Source organism: Aphelocoma coerulescens, chromosome 24, assembly GCF_041296385.1.
Source record: "Aphelocoma coerulescens isolate FSJ_1873_10779 chromosome 24, UR_Acoe_1.0, whole genome shotgun sequence".
NCBI lineage: Eukaryota > Metazoa > Chordata > Aves > Passeriformes > Corvidae > Aphelocoma > Aphelocoma coerulescens.
The window spans coordinates 5709807-5730616 of NC_091037.1; the positions used below are offsets into that span (position 1 = coordinate 5709807).

Genomic DNA, 20810 nt, shown 5'->3' on the forward strand with positions numbered 1-20810 from the left:
TTGCAATTTCGCTCGATTGCTGCCTGATTTTATTTTTAAATTTCTCCAAGTCCTAATCAGGCTCTTACTTTATTTAATTAATACCCTGGCTTAGTTAAATAGATCATAAATTAAGCAGCCCTGCCATTAGAGATGTACCAGGTAGCAAATAGCCCTCCAGTGGCTTCCCAGATCCTGCCTGGCTTGGGCTCCCCTGCCAAACTGCCTTGACATCCTTTGCTTGCAGAAAATCTGGATGCCTCCATATGTCCCAAATCCCATCCCATCAGATTTATCAACCTTCCCTGCTTGGGGCACATATCCTGAGATTGGGCAGTGACTCCTTCCCCAGACAGTTTGGGCAATGATAGGAGGGAAGATGAGGGAGACCTGGAGAAGGGGAACCCTCCAGCTTTGGGATGCATTAACCACATTTCCCAGCAATATTTGTCCCTGGAACTTCATGAAGAAAAGATTTTCCCTGATGCTGATGACATTAATAGGCTCGTCTGCTTGAGTGTTTGGACTTCCAAGGCTATGGAATGATCTGTTCCACTACATTTAACCATGTAGATTTGAAAACAATGTGACAAAACCTTAAATATTTAATTAAAATATGGTGTAGCTCTGCATCTGAGCAGGGAAGTAGGAGGCATCAGCCCCATGAAGCTGTTGTCAGACATGAATGACAGCAGTTGGAGCCTGAATTGAGAGGCATTAGGGGATTTCTTGATACCAAGGAAGTGGAAAAGCTGGCAAGGACAGACAAGGCACCACCAACCCATATAAAAAGCCAGGCAGGGTTATTTTTCCAGAGACGAGGCTGGGGGTGATAGAGCAGGATAGAGTTCCCCAGAACTGCCTCTAACACCCAGCTGGCTGAAGAGCCCCTGATTCACTGGGAAACCAGCAGCAGATGTGGGGCTCCCAGCCACCAGAGCCCCCCAGCCACCAGAACCTCTCAGCTCTGCCTCACAGGACACTCCATCCCAAAGGAACAGTGGGAGCTGCTGATCACCAACCACCTCCAAAGGTGGGATCATCACTCTTACCTTCCCAACCAGCCTGAAATGTCATAGAATCACACAATTTCCTGAGCTGGAAGGGACCCACAAGGATCACTGAGTCCATGGACACTCCAACAATCCCAACCCATGCCTGAGAGCGTTGCCCAAATGCTCCTGGAGCTCCGACAGCCTTGGGGCTGTGACCACATTTCCCCCTCAGAACATCTGCATCAATAACCCTAAAGTGAAAGATGAGCTGCCAGTGGGCTCCAAACCCACGTTTTCTCATTGATTTGGCCTAAATTGAACACACTGTAACTTTAATTTTCTTAAAAGGAAAACACTCTGCAAATAGAAGTTGCTGAACATCTTAGGTAAATGTACCAATTAGCAACTGCCATGTATATCCACATAAACATTAACTACCATCTATTCAACACATTCCATAACCCCTAAGATAATAACGATTTCCTTTTGATCCATAAAAACATCTCTCTGCTCAATCAACGCTTCGCAGCAGCTCTGACGTACGCCCTGGGACTAAATTAGTTTTGAAATCTTTAGCTCTAATTAAATAGCATTATTTCTTTTGTCTGGCTCCAGCAACTTATTCTGCTTTCACAACAGAAGGAGGGAGCCCAGGCGAAGGAGGGGTGGTCGGTGAGCAAGACAAAGTTCCTCTTTCCTATTCATTTCCAGGATTATTTCACGTATGGGCACATGTCAGAGCTCTGAGCTGCTGCCAAGGGTTGATTGAGCAGAAGGAGGAATCAAAGGAAAATCATCATTATGGTCGGGGTCAGGGAAGGAAGGGGTGGCAGCTGGGAAAGTCTGGGGGTAGTGAACGTTGTAGGGTTGTGGAGGGAGGAAAACAAACGCAGGGGAAATTGCAAACCAGGAATTTGAACTCATTTTCACAGTGCAGACTCCGGTGAGGTGCACCTTCAACCACAGCTGGTACCTTAATTCACTTCTTTTGGCTGCTTAAAACTAATCAATGTTGATCTGACTAAAAGTACTGAAATACTTGAATTGGATCTTTTTAAAAGGTTTTTTTTTTCTCCTTAGAAACTAACCAGGAATAAAAACAAGGAAAAAAGAAATCCAATCTTCAATTTAAACAAGCTTAAATATGCAAATGATTTCATCAATACAGACTGGGTTTTGTCCAAGCTTTTCAAGAAAAATACCATTTTCATTAAGTTTTCTGAAGCCACATCCATGCCGGGAAGCCTTGCTGACGTGCCTGCCTTTTCCCAGCACCCCTGAGGGGAGAGCCCTCCCTCCCTGCCAGTGCTCCCCAGCCATCTCCCACACAAAAAGCTCCTCCACATGATTTTGGGAGCCACTCCCAGTTTGCAATCCCAGGCAATATCCTCCTGTGCTGCTCGTGGGAAAGATTAATTACTGGGAAACTCAGGGTGATAAAATATTAGTATGTAGGTAGTTTAAAAATACTGCAATAGTGTGAAACCAGCCTTTCCTCAAGGGGTGGAGTCGTCCCGGTCCTGTAGGCAGGGTTACACGTAAGTGATGACACTGACACTCATTATATCCTTAAATTTATGGAGACTCTCTTGAACTGAGGCATAAATCCATAGAGCTGAAGTGCCAAACCCTCGGTGCCTGTGTTCCTCCTCCTAGAACTGCCGTACTCCACCCCAGAACTGCAGATTCCCCGAGCAGCTTCCTTTGCTCCTGTTCTCACGACTGAGTGAGATCCACTGCTCTCACACAGATTCATTCCCAGTCCTCTCGATCCAGCAGCAAAACATTTTGTCAAAAGCCATTCAGTGTGACCACGAAGGCAGTGAAACCCCCCAGAAATACCCTGTGGTGCGTGAGGAGCCGGGACTCACCGAGGACAGTCAGCCGGGCAGGTCTGGATCGAATGGCGGCTTGGATGGCCTGGCACTCGTACACGGCATCATCCTGCAGGTCAGCTCGCAGGATTTTCAAGTGGTGCTGTCCTGACAGATGGTCTCCTACGACCAGATAGCGAGGATAACCTGCCAAAGGCAAAGCATGGGTCAGGAGGCAGCTGGAGTCACGAGCCCAGGGGTGAGGAGAGCAGAGCCCCAGCACCCCACAGCAATTTCCAGGATCCAGGGAGCTTCCTCCCCTCCTTGGCAGCCAGCCCGGAGAGAGAGAGAAAGAACCTGCCAAATTCAGGAAAGATACTGCATGTTTTGCTCTACAGGTTCAAAACAAGAAGTGCTGATGAAGGAGCATTAACTGAAGTCCCAAGGAATCATGGGATCATAGAATGTTAAGTGTTGGAAGGTTTGGTTTTGACCTTAAAGATCATCTGGACCCAAGCCCCGCCTTGCCGTGGGCAAGGACATCTCCCACTAGATCAGGTTGCTCAAGGCCTTCTCCAGCCTGGCTTGGAACCCTTCCAGCATTGGGGCATTCACAGCCTCTCTGGGCAAGAAAAAGGGATGAGCCCTTCCAGCACCTCCTGCTCCTCTGCAACCTGTCATGGAATATCCTCAGTTCCTGAAATCAGCTGTGGTGACACCTGGGAATACAACCATGGTCAGGTCTGTGTAAAGCTTGGGCAGGGGTCAGCCTGGCTGGACACACAGGATGGACACACGGGAAGAAAGGTGCCATCCCCCCATCCCACTGGTGCCCACTGCCCTGTGTAACACAGCACTGGCACATCCCTGTGCTTTTGTTATTTCTCGAGCCACCAACAGCAGGATTTGCTCTCCTGAACTGCGAGAAATACAAATGATGGGTTTGTTTGCATTGTGCTAATTAGACACTGGCTGAGCTGGTATCACGCGAGCTGGCAGCTCCTGCGGCTTCCAGCAGCCCCGGCTCCGTTAATTGTGGAAGTCATTCACATCAGCTCCCTCCTTCACTGCAGCTCTTGTTACCCAGTCGTGTTGCAAGGTCTTGCATGGAAAGCTCAGCTCTCTAATAGATGCAAAAGTTGTGGCTCAGAGCTTTGAAAAACAGGCGAAGACGGGGCTGCTCACTCGGGCATGGCTACAAATGAGCAATTATATGTATTAATAAAAAACGGAGGGAAAGAAGAAGCAGGCACTGCACTTTAGGGAAGAGCAGGGACCCTGGAGACCAGGAAGCACGGAGCCTCCCCTGGTTTTTGAATGCTGCTTCTTGTCTTGGGGAAGACTCTCTCATGTCACCAGGAGCTGAGCAGTGTCACACGTGTACAAACTCTGCCGAGCCTGGGGGGACACTGCAGCTCCTGAAGGGCTCCATGTCCTCTCAGGCTATTTCCAGCTCTCCTTAATCACTTGAAATATTTCAGTTCCAAATTAGTGTTTTCCAGTGAAATATACAGAAAAAACTCTAAACTTCCCCAGTGTTGCACCTGTCTTCACCAGCTGCAATTAACCCTCAATCAATGATGTGGGTGTGGGGTTAAGGAATGTGGGTTCTGAGGAATTTGGTCACCAAACTGTAATTTGCCAAAACTAAAGCTTGAGGAAGCCATAAACACTTGTCCAAAGTAAACAGAGGCTTGTGGGTCCCTTCAAACTCAGGATATTCTATGGTTCTTTTTATTTTTGAGAATATCAAAACAGGCACTTTCAATATTTACAAAACATTTCATCCCACATTTTGGAAAGGCGATATTTGTTTCCAAGGAAATCAAAACAGGGTTTTCCAAAGGGTCAGGCGCCACCTGTGGGAGCCAACAGTTTTGTTTCAGGTCAGAGTGAAACAAATTTTGGTTTATTCCAAGCATCAGTGCCTATGTTTGGGCGGGCTGGAAGGTGGAGTTGAAATGAAAACATTATTCCCCAAATAAATGTTGTGTCAAGGAGAGCTCCTGCTCTCCTCATTGATGGAGGGTGGTGTCCCGACTTACTCGAGAGATCCCGTCCAACTCCGAGGGCCAGCCCGTCCTTGATCCAGAGCACGATGCCATTGTACTCGGGGATGGCACAGAGCAGCGTCACCGGCTGCCCCGCGATCACCACCTGGTCCTGGGGCTGCTGCGTGAACGAGGACGCCTGGCCTGCACAGGGAACAAGAGAGGAACAGGACGCTGTCAGTTCTCCAGTGGTTTTCAGCACGATGCAGTTCCTCGGGATGCAGCAGTCCAGGATGCTCCTGGCACAGCACAGATGAGCTCTGAAGCTTTTAGTTATGTGATTGCTTAATTATGTGATTGCTCCGTAGAATGATGGAATGGTTTGGGTTGGAAAGGACATAAAGCTCATCCCGTTCACAGAGAAGAATTCCTGCCCAATATCCCATCCAGCCCTGCCCTCTGGCACTGGGAAGCCATTCCCTGGGTCCTGTCCCTCCATGCCTTGTCCCCAGTCCCTCTCCAGCTCTCCTGGAGCCCCTTTAGGCCCTGCAAGGGGCTCTGAGCTCTCCCTGGAGCCTTCTCCTCTCCAGGTGAACACCCCCAGCTCTCCCAGCCTGGCTCCAGAGCAGAGGGGCTCCAGCCCTGGAGCATCTCCATGGTCTCCTCTTGACTCACTCCAGAAGCTCCACATCTTTTCTGTGCTGAGGACCCAGCGTTGGACACAGCACTCAGTGACAAACATTTGCAATATTTTTGCTCCCTGGGGAGGAAAAAGCTCCAGCCAAGAGGCACCAGTATTTCCTGTAACTGTTTTATTCCAAATTGTGGCGGTAGCGTTTCAGCCACAATGATCACAGACAGAGAAGCAGCAGGATGTCCAGCAGCAGCAATATTTTATATTACACGTAATAAAGGAGGATGTTGGTCCTCTGCTTGTGAGCCTTGCTCCACCTCGTGTGCTCCCCGAAATCAGGATGCTCAGATAACAACCTGCTATAAAACACGCAGGGAAACAGCCAGCTGCTGCTGTTCCCCTCCCTCCCCCCGTGTAACCTCCTGGCATTTGCTGGGAGCTTCCCACACATCTGCAGGGGAAAGGAAGGACCTGCTTCAGCACTGCCTTTCGCCCAAACTGCATCGTGAAACTCGCAGATCCCTCTCCTCACCCTTCCCTACCCGCAATGCTGCAGTAACAAATCCCAGCCCCCGTCATCTCCTGCCGTGGTGGGATGTCTCACACCTCAGGTGTGACATGGCGCTTCTCATTTGCTGGGGGGTTGTTCCTGTTTGGCCAAATTTAGAAATATATCCTCTGAGAGAAGGCACAACCACCCTCCCCCACCAGGTTCGGGAAAAAATAAATTTTCCTCGAAGGAAAGTGAAGAAGATAAAACTATTTATTTAACAAACACACGGGAAAGGAAAATAATGTTAAATGGTAAAATCTTTCTCTGTAGAGGAAAAAACCTGGGACAGTGTTCGAGTCCTCCCTTTGGTCTCCTCGGAGCTGGGGCTTGGCCCAGGGCCAGGCCCTCTGTGCCCGGTGGAAAGTCCTCCCGATGTGCTCTGATGTTACAGCAATCAAGCAGTCCAGTAGAAAAGGGAGAAAATCCAAAATTCCAGAGAAGGAAAAGTTCAACTCTCAGTCTCTCTCTCCGGAGAACAAGAAACTGGAAAAACTGGCCAAAAGCTGACTGGAAAGCTGCAAGCCCGGGTGCTTCCTCGCTCCCCTGCCCCAGCTGGGGAAAAAAACCCCCTATCTTTATGTGACCTTGAACAAGCTGCAAACTGCTTTGAGAAAGTTTTGCTCAGTTTTTTTCCTTCCCTCTCTCAGGCTCAGTTTAGAGGCATAGAAAGGCACAAAAATTAATTTCTGGGCATAGGCAGCGATATGGGATACACATCATAAGGTCACCCCAGGACAGGGGTGTACTCCAGTCACTGTGGCCTCTTCCACAGCAGAGTTTACTCAGCACTATGTTTTATTTTCACTCACCCTTGGCTTTGCCATGATTGGAAATCATTCACAGAATCAGAGAATCTCAGAATGGTTTGGGTTGGGAGGGATCTTAAAGCCCATCTCATCCCACCACCTGCCATGGGCAGGGACACCTCCCACTATCCTGGGTTGCTCCAAGCCCCATCCAACCTGGCCTTGGACACATCCAGGCATTCAAAGTATTAAATCCTGATGGGTTTTTTTCTTTCCATAATGAGTGCATGGGACAACCTGAAAATCCCCTTTCAGAGCCACAGTCTAATGCTGGAAGATCCTAAATGTGGGGCCATTTCAGGCAGATCTGCTGGTGTCTGGGCTCCTGTGAGTACAGTCCTTCGTGTGAGTTGGTTGTAGAGCATCGCAAATGCTCTGCCACCACTTGGTCTTGCTCTGACTTTGGATTCAGGAGAAGATCTGGCAAAGAGAGGTGTTGGGGAAAAGGCAGAACCACCAGATGCCCCTCACTGTGTTACCTGTGGGATTTGTAAGACCAGGAGCCTGTCTGGGTGGGAATTATGGCCCTGCACCAGGCAGGAATTCAGAGCCCGTGCCCCTCCACTGAGAGTCTGTTCAGTCCATGGAAGGGGACTGGGCTGGAGGAAAAATTGCTCTTTAAAACCAATTTGTCAAAGCAGGACAGTGTCCATGTGATCCACCCCAAATCAATTCAATCCTAATTTACACTGACTCCATTTAATCATTGACTGATGATTAATCCGGAACCAAGGTTAAGTGTGACACAAGGTCTTGCATCCCAACTTGTTTCCAGATGAGCTGCTGGGCCTTTCCTGCAGGGCAAAGCTCCAAAGCTCCATCATTTTCCAACTCCTGCCGCTGAACCAACGTGTGCCCCCACATGAGGGCTTATATTTCAATTTAATTTATTACAGCTTTAGCTCGCTCTTAGCCACCTAAAGGAGCACAGGGAAAAGCAGAGCTGTCCTTTCTAAATTCCAAGCTGGTTTACATGCAGGAAGGTAAAAAGCCCAGCTGAAATTTTTGCAGATCTCCAGGAGCACCTTGGGCACCTCATTCCTGGGTGTTGCACAGATCCCAGGTCTCCCAGCACCCCACATCTCCAAGGAGCTCTGATTTTCACCACAGACCCTCCAAAAGACCACAGTGGTGGCTCTCAGCGTGGTGCTGCCTGCACAACCAGGCAGGTTAATTCCTGAGGAGATTCCAGCTTTTTCTGCTGGGACACACTCGTTGGAAGTCATGGTGGCCTCACTCCAGCACAAACCCTCGTGCTGAGCTAAAATTTAAATATTTGATTTCAAAGGGAATATGAATCAGCTCTGTATTTTTTTTTTTTTTTTTTGGACTCAAAAAGGACAAACAGTCCTCAGATAGCAGGGAAAAGTGGGATGAGAGAGAAAACTCAGAAAGCAGAAAAAATGAGTGTTTTGTTGCTTTGTTGTTTTGTTGTTTTATTTTAATATATACTTCCCACCCGCTAACTGGGTTTTCACAGCTCACTCTGTAATCCTGACAATTCTCAAGGCAGAGCCGGGCGAGCAGGGACAGTGCAGGAAGGCAGCAATAACCCAAAAAGATTTGTTTTATCAGTGAGAATTATCAGCTTGTCAGCTGGGAGCTGCACGAGCCCTAATGAGAACGCAGAGGCACAAAGTGGTGTCTGTGCCCTCTGCAAATGCCCATTAAGCACGGGCTTCGTTTGGTAATTGCTGCTGGAAATGAAGCTCTTTTTATGTTTTATTTTTCCTTTTTCTCTTACTTCTTGATTCGTTTTAAAGACGAGCTGATGGCCACGGAAAATCAGAGCAGAAACATGGCATATGTCTCCTGTCTTTCCCTTCCCTGTGTTTGTTCAGTGTGAAGAATTGTCACTTAAACCCATTTTTTATTCATCCGAGGCTCCATTTCAGCTTCAAACAGCTCAGACTCAGTCACAGGAGAGGAGAGATGGGTGTAAGGACCTTAAGAGCATTACCTGGCCCAGTCCCTGCTCCACAGCAGGATCATCTCTCCCTAAATCACAGATAAAAAAAGAAGAAAAAAAGTACTGAAGGCAGAGCTCAACTCGCTTTCAAATCAGCTTAAAGTCTGATTACTGGGTTTAACTGGGTTTGGAAGATCAGAGGCCCGTCCACGTTACAGCTTATGTCTTAATGTCAAAGGAACAAGTAATTTGCAGAAAAGTTTTAAGGCAGATAAGATACTTGACAGAAAATAACTGAAAATGGGGAGATTGGGAGAGGGTGATTTACAAAGGTTGAGCGTTTTCAGCTGCAAGAAAATGGGCTGAAAGATGCCAGGTGGGTATTTCTCCAGGAATGTTTAAAATGCTGTTACAAAATGATGCTTTGGTTTCAAAGCAGGAGGTCTGACTCCAACCTGTTGGGCAAGCAGGAGTTTCCCAATTTCTCCCCTTCCACTAAATAGGTTTTCAACAAAAAATACTGGCTAATGCAAATCTCTGGAGAGGTAGGAGTTCATCACAGAATTGTGGAATGGTTTGGGTGGGAACTTAAAAGCTCATCTCATTCCACCCCCTTCCATGGGCAGGGACACCTCCAACTGTCCCAGGCTGCTCCAAGCCCCAATGTCCAGCCTGGCCTTGGACACTGCCAGGGATCCAGGGGCAGCCACAGCTGCTCTGGGCACCCTGTGCCAGGGCCTGCCCACCCTCCCAGGGAACAATTCCTTCCCAATATCCCATCCAGCCCTGCCCTCTGGCAGTGGAAGCCATTCCCTGTGTCCTGTCCCTCCATGCCTTGTCCTCAGTCCCTCTGCAGCTCTCCTGGAGCCCCTTTAGGCCCTGCAAGGGGCTCTGAGCTCTCCCTGGAGCCTTCTCCTCTCCAGGTGAGCACCCCCAGCTCTCCCAGCCTGGCTCCAGAGCAGAGGCGCTCCAGCCCTGGAGCATCTCCATGGTCTCCTCTGGCCTCATTCCAGCAGCTCCACGTCCTTCCTGTGCTGAGAACCCCAGAGCTGGACCCAGCTGACCACACAAGCCCAACCAAGAGTCCAGGCATGGCACCCTCATCCCCCATCTCCTTGTCACCTCCTGCTGGACGAAGAATCCCCAAATCTGGGTTTAGGAAGTGCTGCACAGTGAAGCAGGGAGATGCAGCAATGTGTCCATGTGCACCCAACCCAAGTGTAGCCCTGTTTTACTTCCACACCCCGTCTTCCCTCAAGTGTAAAGACTTGGAATATTTTCAAAGAAACAACCCAGTTGATGCCTGGCTTCCTGGGAATTTCACTGGGAATGTCACTGGGCACTGACTCTGCCCCTGGGACAGGATCTGTTCATCCAGCACAGCAGTGCCTTGAGCAGAAGCAAAAATTAGGGCTCTGAATGCATTGTTGATTTTTTGGTTTTGTTTTAAAAGCAAAAACAGATATGGAAATGAGATGCTAACGATGCCACTTGGCCACAGTCCAGCACAACCCCAGTGTCCCACCTGCAGGCTGGAGCAGCCCTGCAGCTGGAAGGGCCCTGTCACCGCAGGTCACCCGCTGTCGTGGGTGAGGGTTTGGTGTCAGAGGAGCCCTTGATCCCGGAACCTTCCCATCTCCTCCTGCCTTGCCCCCTCCTTGAGGAACTGCCAGGCACCAGCGGGATCCCCTTGCTGGCGCCCGAGCTCCTGCCTTCCTCAAGGAGTCTCTCTCATGGGGGGCACGTCTGCAGCCACTGAAATCCCAAACAGCAGGGACAAAAGGGGACAACAAAGGCACCACGGTGAAGAGCGAGCAGGCAAGAACATTAACCCTGCTCTCAAAAAGCCCAGGCAGGATCCTTGTGAAGCCACAAGCGTGCTGTAAAAGCTAAAGGAAGAAAAAAAGAGGAAAAAAGAGAGAACCACTTTAGAACTCTTTAGATTTCCTTAATGGATTTTGCACCTGTGGCTCCTGTTTTTCAGTGGTTCTCTGTAACGTTGCCTTGTTCTTTCAAACAAAGGCTGACACTCTTCTGTTTGTGACTTCCAAGGGAAATGACACTTCTAGTGCCAGGGCATTGCTTTTCAGATGTCCCAACACCCACGAATGGTGAGAAGACCCAAAAATCCTGTTTTACAACCCAGAAAACAGAGGAAGACACCTACACAATGACACTACCACAGTCTGTGCTGCAGCAGAACCTTGAACCCCTTCCATCACTGAAGCCAGTGTCGGCTACAGGCTTTTTAAGCTCTCTGAAGACTGAAATCTGTTTGCATGAGTTCCTGGCTGAATTATTTCAGCTTGCAGCCTCTTGTACCCAAACCAGCAACCGGGAGCAGCAGAAAGTTAAATTTTCATTACCCAAGAGGAGTGAGTATTGTAGTAGGAAGCGAGAGACTCACCGAGGGAACAATGACTCATTAGAAATGGAGACATCGTGGCTGCTTTGATATAAGTGAAGCTTTGAATGTCCATTGTGCTCTGAAAAGAATTAGTCCTTTTTGTTGAGGAGAGCACAGAAGTGGAGAAGGAGGACTATGAGCTCCTTGTCAAAATATTGCTGTTCCAAAATGAAAGGCCTGGTGATCAGGAGCGGTGGGACTTTCTCCTTGTCCCTCAGCGGGAAGAGCTGATCCTTCCCTCAGCTTGGAGCTTGGAGGATGATCAAGGGGCTGCTGTGTGACACCCTAATCCTACCCAGCATCCCAGGAGGGTCCCTCTTCAGACCAAGCAGCTCCCAACCGATGGAAATCAGGGCATTTCGGCCCAGCTTTCTCATGGCACGATGCCCGGAGATGCAGCCATCTCTTGGCCATGGAGAAGAGATGGCTCTGTGCCCACACTTTCCCAGCAGACCAGGGCCTGGCCCTGCACCACCCTGTGACAAACAGGCTGGGTCCCAGCGCTCCTCTGGGTCCCCTCCCCGGAGCCAAGGACACCGAGCCCCCCGCACAGGGCCCATTGTGCTCCAGAACACGTGCCCGCATTGATTTTCAGATGAGTAGGAAAAGCAAGCAGACAAAAGCCTTACATTATTTACAAAGCTCTGTGGAATTGTCAGTCATGGGCAAGCACAGGGAAGAGCCGTGCGGGCGGCAGAGCTGCTCATTATTCCCTGCATCCCAATTCCCTCCCTGGTGGGAGACAGCGCCTGGACCTGCTCTGAGGTGGAGCCCAAGGCCTGGCTGAGCACAGAGCACATGGGACATGTTCCCAAAGGCAAGGATTTCCCCAGACAAGGACAGAGATGAGCTTTTCTTGCACCACTGGAGAAGCAGAAGAGCTGTGGCTACCCAGACAGGAGCAGAGGGATCACAGCAGCAATGCTGTTCTCAGTGAGGAGATGTCCCTTGCTGCTGGTGGCCACAGCCATGTCAGGTACTTCCTCTGGCTTCATGGCACAAATGAGAGAGGTAGCTCGAGTTCAGCGCTTACATAAGCTTTCCATTTTTTTTAATTCAGCTTCCTTGGGGAGAAAAGAAAATAAAATCCTTTTGAGCAAAAATGTCAGTTTGGCCTTTGTTAGTGTGACTGCGTCAGTCCGGCTCACGCGGCCTCAGTGCTGAATTATTCGACTTGAAAGGAACCAAAGCACAACACCTTCAGTGAGGGGATGACTCAGGTGTATGGAATGCTGCTTCTCACCGACCAGCCCTGTGACCTGGCAGATGTGTCCCCGCTCCAAGAGGGAAGCAGTGAGCTGAGCTCATGCCTTGCTCACCCACAAACATCCAGGGAGACAGGACTTTCCCAGGAAGCACAGCCTTGGGGTCCCCAGTAATTCCAGCTCAGAGGGGAAGTTGTGGGATGCACTGAGGAGAAACCAAAGCCAAAGTGATACCCAGGAAAAGCAATGAAAAGTAGGGAAATGATCTGGGGAAGGGGCTGGAGCACCAGGAGAGGCTGAGGGAGCCTGGAGGAAAGGAGGCTCAGAGGGGACCTTCTCCCTCTCCACAGCTCCCTGAGGGAGGGTGCAGCCAGGTGGGGGTCAGACTCTGCTCCCAGGGAACGTGGGACAGGACAAGAGGAAATAGCCTCAAGTTGCAGCATTGTCTCCTATTAGGCTGGATAATTTAGGAAAACATTCTTCACAGAAAGGGTTGCAAAGCATTGGAAGGGGCTGCCCAGGGCAGCGGTGGGGTCCCCATCCCTGGAGCATTCACAAGGTGTGCGGATGTGGCACCTGGGGATGTGGCTTAGTGGTCAACATGCTGGGGGTGCTGGGTTCAGGGTTGGACTTGATGATCTTAAGTCTTTTTCAAACCGAATGATCCCATGGTCCTAATGCCAGCTGCCAGAGTGGAGTTTAAGGTGCAAAGCCAGTGCCCTGCTCTCCTGCCTGGCCTCTGGGAACGTGCTGTCTCCTGGCCATGAGCAGCTCTGAGCCAGCCCACGTGGGGAGCCGAGTTCATCCCACAGCGATGTCAGATGTGTTCCTAGCACTGCTCTGAGAGGAACCATCAACGTCCCACTGTGTCCACTAAGTAGCTTCAAACAGGAAACAGGGAAATTTTGAGTAAGATATGAAACCTTTCAGGGATCTTTTTGTCTATTAGTCACACAGGCAAGAGATCTGAGCTATCGAGTGTTCCGCTGGCTTTGATACCCACACAAAATCCCAGCGCTGCTTTCAAAGTCACCGTCAGGAGTTTGATCAGCCATGCAGAAAGGGCTGAAATGTCATCAGCTGCTCTGCTATTAGCTGCCAATTGGGAAAGGTGTAAGAGTATCCTTACCGTGGGATATTTATTAGCAAACTCTTCCCAGTGCCAGCCTGGAGAATTACCTCTTGTGAGATTAAATGCCTGTTCCTGGGAGCTGATAGGAAACAAACTAATGTACTGCATCCAGGCACCAAAAAGCAGCATTCAAGTGACCTTACGGACTGGATCACACTGAATATTCAGGCTCCAGGGATGGCTCCAGGCTCCGTGGATGGCTCCTGTGGCCGCTCCTCTCTCACAGCCTCACGGGTACCTGCTGCCCAGATAACACCGAGCTCTGAGCAAGCAGCATTACCTCCTATTAGCCAAGCTGCCAGAGCTGGAACGTGTGCTTTGGGGCACACAGGACTTTTGCAGGGTTGGAGAAGAGGCGGCAAACTGGATTAGGCGGTGTTTTACCCAGGGGCCAGCACAGGAGGAAGGGGGAAGGCAGGTGAGGTGTGGCAGTGGGGAGGCAGAGGAGCTGAAGGGTCAGCAAGAGGCAAAGCTGGTGGTGTCAGTAAAGCTGTGGCAGAGGGGAGAGGTGGGAGAGCTTCCCCCCAGTGCCTGGGCTGCCCTGGCTCCCTCTGCAAGGGCAGCTGTAAGCTCTGAGCCTCTGCCAGGGCTGCTCGGGGCACAGGGTGATGCCTGTCTTGCTGGGAACAAGGGCAGTGGCACCAGCAGCTGTTCCAGAGGCACTGGAAACCCTGGGCAGGCGCTGAGCATTTTCCCTCGTGGAGACAAGAGCAGAGGGGAATAGATTTCCTCCCATTGATCCACCTGCAGGCCCGGCTCCACTGAACGCTGCCAGTGACTCCAAGAATTATTTTGTTACAGGTGCTGCTGAGGAAGCCATGGCAGAATAAGAAATTCCCATTTTTTCTCCTGTCAAGGTGCAGTGTCCTGGCACAGCTGCCCCGGGGCCAGGCCGATGGGCTCAGGGGTGAGAGCAGAGCAGGGGATGCTCTTGCTCCGGTAATTCCAGCTGAGCAGCTCTCTCTGTGACAACCCCAGCTGCTTTTTGTAGCTCAGAAAGGGGGTGGCAGGTCCTCAGCCGCAGGACTCTTGCACAGACACTCCTGGGACCTAAAACCTCCCACTTGAATCCACAGAGAAGAAAAAGGAACTTTTCCTTCTAAAAATAACAGTGGATGTGCAAACCAGTGGGCAGCAGCCTGCCTGCTCCAAGTCTCCCAGATAAAATCCTTCAGGATTTTATTCCCTGTGACCTTCTGAAACCTCTCCGGTGATCCTCCCTTTCCTGGATTACATTCAAGCCAAGTGCATCCCCTTTGCCCACCCTTCATTCCCAGATCAGGGCTGCTCTTTTGAAACCAGAGTCCTTTAAATCTCAGCTCATCTTCGAGTTAGAGGGCACAGAGGACACTCGTCCGTAGAAAAACGAGAAGGATGAATAATCCATTTCACAAACGATTTGGAGATTTCAAAGTCTGGCTCTGCTCCCAGGAAGAGCAGCAACTGGAAGTTGTGCAGTTCACGGGGTGGAAAATTAGAGCAAAGAGCTCGCCTTGGGTCGCACCATGTTTCACTTCCATCCTCGTTTTTCAAAATCTGTTATCACACGCTTTGAGGCACAGAGGGAAATCAGAATGAAGATGCAGTTCAGAACAGAAAATGCAGATATTTAATGTTATGTTCTCTGCACATGGCAGGGGGGTTGCATGATCTTTAAGATCCCCTCCAACCCAAACTGCTCTGGGATTCTGTAACATTAAAATGAGTGGAAAATTCTGCTCCTTCTCAAAATAATTTTAACGAGTCTTGCTACAGATTGGTGAGACATTGTATAGATTGGAGAATTCACCAAGGAGTGGTTAAATGAGCCTCTCTACAGGGTGTTTCCATCTCTGCAGGTGTTGGAAGTGCCACCACGGAAGATTCCCCTACCAGACATTTCCCTGAACAAGAACCGTCTTGGTGGCACCAAAGCTCATGGATGGAGGGAAGAAAAGGCAAGAATAAATCTTATTATTGCCCTGGAAGGCCGGGAAGCTGCTGTCTGCATGAAACATCACCTGGGTGGCTTTTGGGGGAGCCCCTGGCCAGATGAGCTGGGGGATATTGCAGAGCAGGCTGCGGACTCGCTCCAGCTCCCGCTGTTTACCCGAGCAGGGCGGGATTGCTCGGGGTTGCGCTGCGTGAATTATCAGCTCTGAAGATGGAGTGAGAATTAGCAGGTTTCTGCTATAATTATTGTTTGTTTGGGTTTTTACAAGTGGAAGTGATTGCAAATATGTGCATTTTTTTTTTTTACACATGCAAGATTCATATTTAAAATTAAAACAAATTATTCTGAAAAACAGCCTAAAGTGAAGTATATGCAATACACACAAAAAAAATAGTGGCGGGGGGAAGGCAGGAGGGGCAGGAGATGCTGAGATGAACAGACAGGAGCAGATCATCTCTGAGCAGGAGATGTTTCACACACGTGCCCATCTCGTTACCCCAGGAAGGTGCTTAAAAATTCACGTACTTCTCAATCTATACATGGAAGCTTAATAAAAGCTCCCCTCCATGAAAATCTTGGCTACACTCTCCACAGAGCCAGGGAAACACCTCAAAAGTGCATTTATCCGTGATGGAGGAGGCCAGTGACCTGCACCACTGCCTACAACAACCCGCTGGTGCTTTTTACCTGGGTTTTACCCACTAAAGCCAAAACCCATGAAAAACAAGAGGCAATGTGAGCCCAGTCAAAATTTACAGCCCTGCAACTGCTTTATCAGCCCAGGTGCAGCCCTGGGAGAAGCCAACAGACCGCGTGGCTTCTCCCCTTCCCTGCTGGAGGAGAAGGGATCGCTCGGAGGGGGCTCGGATGATTTAACACAGACTTTGCTGTTTGTTTTGTCACCAACTCCTTCTCAATGGTCCCCACTGCAGAGTCAATGGCTGCCTGGCGCAAAACCCCGGTGCAAGAGCAGATTAGCACATTCCAGCCTGCTGTGATAATTAGCAGGTAATGAGAGATGCTCATCAATAAGCTCGGCTGTGTCTGACCCCCCTCCTGGGCTGAGCAGGGCTGCCTGCAGGACTGGGGAATGACAAGCCCCACTGGGGTCACTTAGGAGATGATGTGCTCTCACCCCAGAGCAGAGGCAAAGCTTTGGGAGAGTTCGCACAACCAGCACAGCAACAAACCCCTTTTCACTCAGGTTTTTGGGGGACAGCTGGAGGAAACGCTTTTCCATCTGGTTTCCTGGTAGAGGAGTCCTTGCTCAGGGTTAAGAGCTGGTAGAGTAAAGCCAGGAGTCAAAATGAAAGGAACTTCATAATTAGTAATGAGGAGTTGGACTCAGTGATCCTTGCAGGTCCCTTCCAAGTCAGTGTATTCTAATATTCCATTATTCTCTAAGTATAGAATTACACTCTCTTGGAGTAAATCAGTGGAAATCTCTCCCCAAGGATTCCCCACTCTTGAGAACTTATCCGCAGTGGGGATAGATACCCCTAAGGAAAAATAAACACATAAATAAATAAATAAGGCTCTTTTGCGGCTTAAAGCAGAGCAAATTTCAAATGCTGGTCCCTTCTCAGGCTGAAATCCTGAGGAATGGTGAGAGGAAAGTCCCCAAACAGCAACAGCTGCCTGTGCCACGTCCGTTTCTGACTTGAGGAAAAGCTCCCTGCCTTCAAGGAGGCAGGAACATAACCTGTTTGAGGCTTTGGAGAGAGACACATCACCATCCTCATCATTTTCAAGGAGCAATGTGCACCACAGTGCCTTACGGACTCCTATAAATTACCCAGCACCCGCCTGCCAGCTCAGCCTAAGCTCGATATTGCCTGCAGTAATTATTTGGATCAAATGCAGTTTATCTGCTTCATATTTGTGTTTCTGTGCTCTCTGGTAACTTATAAATGTCATTGCAGTGTTTATTTGTTATAATGAAACTTAATGACGTTTGAAACCAATGGCTGTGGTTGCCGGCTGCAGGTTTGAAGTAATCTCTTCATCTTTGAAGCAGGAGGCCCAAAGATAACATTAAATTATCCTACAGAAAAGGAAGATATATGCAGACAGATATCCAGGCCTGTGTATTATTCATCGGGGAGATGACTAGCAATGAGCCACAGCGCCTAAGGCGACGGACTCAAAGCATTGTCACCCAGCGAAGGCAAATGTTCCTGTCCAAGGGGAACCAGTTGTCAAGCCACCAGCCCAAGTGCATCTCAATCTGTTTCATTAAACCTTCGAAGGCATGCTGGGGCGGCTGGGTGCCAGACGCCCGTGTGAGACGGCTGGCAGGGAAGAAATGAGGTGGGGCTGCTGTAAAGCACAGTGGAGCTGGGTTAGGAGGGGGAGAATCCGGGTTTGTGAGGCATCAGAGGGGTGGGGAGCAGAGCTGGAGCTTGGCAGTGCTGGGACCCTATCCCAGCCAGGTGCTGGGTGCTGAAGGCTGTTCTCCCTCCGTGCAAGACCCAGAATAAACTTTTCTTGCTTTGCTTCAGGCACTGCTCCTTGTCCTCCCTCCTCCTGAATAATTTCCTCCCTTGGTTTCTATTTCTGCGTGTATTTATAGACTCTGGTCGTGTCTCCCCTTGAGCCTCCTCCAGACTATATAAATTTACCTCCTCCAGTCTCTTCTCTTACAACCTGCTCTCTAATCCCTGGGCCATTCCTGCCACCACAGCCAGCGCTCTCCCCGGCTTTGCTCCGCGCTCCCCCGCTGCAGGGGCCGGCGCTGCTGCGGTGCCAGTCCCATCACAGCCCACGTGGAGCTGCACAATTACTGCTGCCTGATCACCTCGGGACCTGCTGAAGCAAAACGCCCGTGGCAACAGCCAGGAACATCTTTCCCTCAGCTCCCTCCGTGCTGTCAGGAGTGTGGAAGTACCCAGCGCTTAAAGAGCTTTAACCCCTGCAGCACAGCCGAGCTTTGGCACCGCTGGTTTTTGAGCTGCTTTCCTTCACATGGGCTGGGCTGATGCTCCCACAGCTCCTGCTCAGGCTGCTGCACCTCTCAGGAATACAGAAACAGCCTCACGAGACCCCTTCTCACGAGGGCAGTGAGACTTAAGGGTCTGCAGGGAACTGGACCCCAGTGAAGTTTGGCTTTTTGTCTTCACCTCCTTCTGCACGGGGTCAGACAGGTCTGGAAATGCCCTGTGCTGCAGCATCTGCCCCCAGCAGCAAAGCTCCACCCTCGGAGCAATGGGACAGTGTGGCCAGAGAGGGAGGGAGGGGGTTCTGCCCTGCTCAGATGAGATCCCACTGGCAGTGCTGCCTCCAGCTGTGGGGTTTTCATCACTGGAAGGACGTGAACCAACTGGAGCAAGTCCAGAGGAGGCCCTGGAAAAGCTCCGAGGGCTGGAGCCCCTCTGCTCTGGCACCAGGCTGGGAGAGCTGGGGGTGTCCGGCCTGGAGAAGAGAAGGGTCTGGAGAGAACTTAGAGCCCCTTGCAGGGCCTAAAGGGGCTCCAGGAGAGCTGGAGAGGGACTGGGGACAAGGCATGGAGGGACAGGACAAGGGAGAATGGGTTCCCAGTGCCAGAGGCCAGGGCTGGATGGGATCTTGGGAAGGAATTGTTCCCTGGGAGGGTGGGCAGGCCCTGGCACAGGGTGCCCAGAGCAGCTGTGGCTGCCCCTGGATCCCTGGCAGTGTCCAAGGCCAGGTTGGACATTGAGGCTTGGAGCAACCTGGGATAGGGGAAGGTGTCCTTGCCCATGGCAGGGCATTGGAACTGGATGGTCTTTAAGGTCCCTTCCAACCCAAACCATTCCATCATTCTTTGGTCCTGTGATACCCTTCCTGCACTGCCATGATCCTCTCTTCTTCCCAGGGCTGCCATGTGAGCCGATTCCAAATCCCTGAACAACCCTGAGAGTGCCAATGTTTGGAGTTTCAGTCATTTCATGTGATTGCAGGGAAAGATTGTTTTCCCTCAAGTCCTCCAAGGAGCAGCACATGGGGCACGTCCATCACCGGCCATCTCGGTACCCGGCACCGGCTGAAGTCAGGGAGGTGACCCCTGCAGAGGGCAAACCCTACAAGCAAACACTGGCCACTGCTTTATTCACTGACCACCGGGTTCTGGACTGGAACCAGAGGCCATCACAGGCAGACCTGATGACAACTGACAAGAGAAATTCTTCTTCATCACTCACAGCCATTACGCAGCCAGACCTAGAGAACCCCCTGCAAGGATCTCACCACTGAGAGCTCGTCCAAGGCCCCAGCTCTGATTTCCCTACGAGCAGAGCTCTTTTCCAGCTGGGAGCGCCTTGGATTAACTAACTCACCTGTCCCCGGGTTCTTGCAGCCCCCAGAGCCTGGGCAGGTCTCCCATCCACACTCCCACTGGATCTAACATTGCTTAAAACCTCAGTGACATCGATTAATGAGGAGGAGAGAACTGTGCAGGGCCACCTGCAACGACCTTGATGGAAACCCTTGAAAAGGGAGTTAATTCCAGACTCTCGCCGCACTCGGCTCGGAGGGGATGCGAGCTCTGCCATCTCCCGGGCAGCTCTGGAAACAAACAAGTTGACAAATGAGGCTGCCTCTTAATGAAGCCGCAGCCAAAGTCAATACTCGGCCCTTCTATCAGGGCACAGACCAAAGATGGTCTCAAGGGCAGACGACCTCGGCAGGGGTGGGACAGCTGTCACTCGGAGGAGGGAAGGGATGGCTTGGAAGTGAAAAGGAGCAGGCTCAGAAGCAGAGGGAGACAAGGGCAACTTGCAGAAGCAGAAAGGAAAAAGATTTAGAAGAGGAGACATGCAGAAGGTGGGGGAAGCCTTTCATCCAGGCCTGGAGTGCTGTCTGCAGTTAAATCTGTTTGTTAAGATCCTGGTATTCTCTCCATCTCCACCATTGCTGCTGCACATCCAGAGCTACATCCTCACAAACCTGTATTTCAGCTATTTCTCTGCAGAAGTTTTCCTCCTCCTCCCACCCAGCTGACAAAAGACTGAGATGGGGAAGGATTAAAGTTCCCCCATCTATTTACAAGTATCCTGAGGGGTTTAAAACTTCGCCTTCAAGTTAGGTCCACTTGGGGTGATTTTCTGGGGGCAGGGATGGAAGAGAAGGAAGGAAAATGTGTAGGGACAGCACAACAGATAAGGAGACACCTCCCACAACAGCAAATCAGCTCCCCAATACCCACAGCTGTTTGCAGCTGGAGGAAGGATGTTCTCACCAGGCAGTTTGGTCCTGCAGCTCCTTCAGATCCAATGTCCACTACACCACCCCCCAAGCCAGCACTCGAGGCTGTCCCCCGTCCCAACGAGCAGCCTCTCTGCAGGGAATGGCCGGGACAGGAGCCCTTTGGGGGATGGTGTGAGCTGGGACTCACCTGGGACAGGCCATGCCTGATCCCAGCCTGGCTGTGGGCACCTCCCTGGATGCAATTCCATACCCCGGCACGTTCCTGGGGCAGGGATTGTTCCCTCCCCAT

At 50.6% G+C, this 20810-nt stretch overlaps 1 protein-coding gene across 3 annotated transcripts in view; it reads right to left on the minus strand.

Moving 5' to 3' along the window:
* The window catches only part of KIRREL3 (kirre like nephrin family adhesion molecule 3), a 348792-nt gene that overhangs the window by 91714 nt on the left and 236268 nt on the right, over positions 1–20810 (minus strand). For all 3 annotated transcript variants that reach the window (XM_068994638.1, XM_068994637.1, XM_068994636.1), the window contains 2 exons: positions 4834–4983; positions 2846–2995 (listed from right to left, as the gene is read on the minus strand). In XM_068994638.1, the coding sequence (XP_068850739.1) occupies positions 2846–2995; positions 4834–4983 (300 nt within the window). The remainder of the gene's footprint in view (positions 1–2845; positions 2996–4833; positions 4984–20810) is intronic.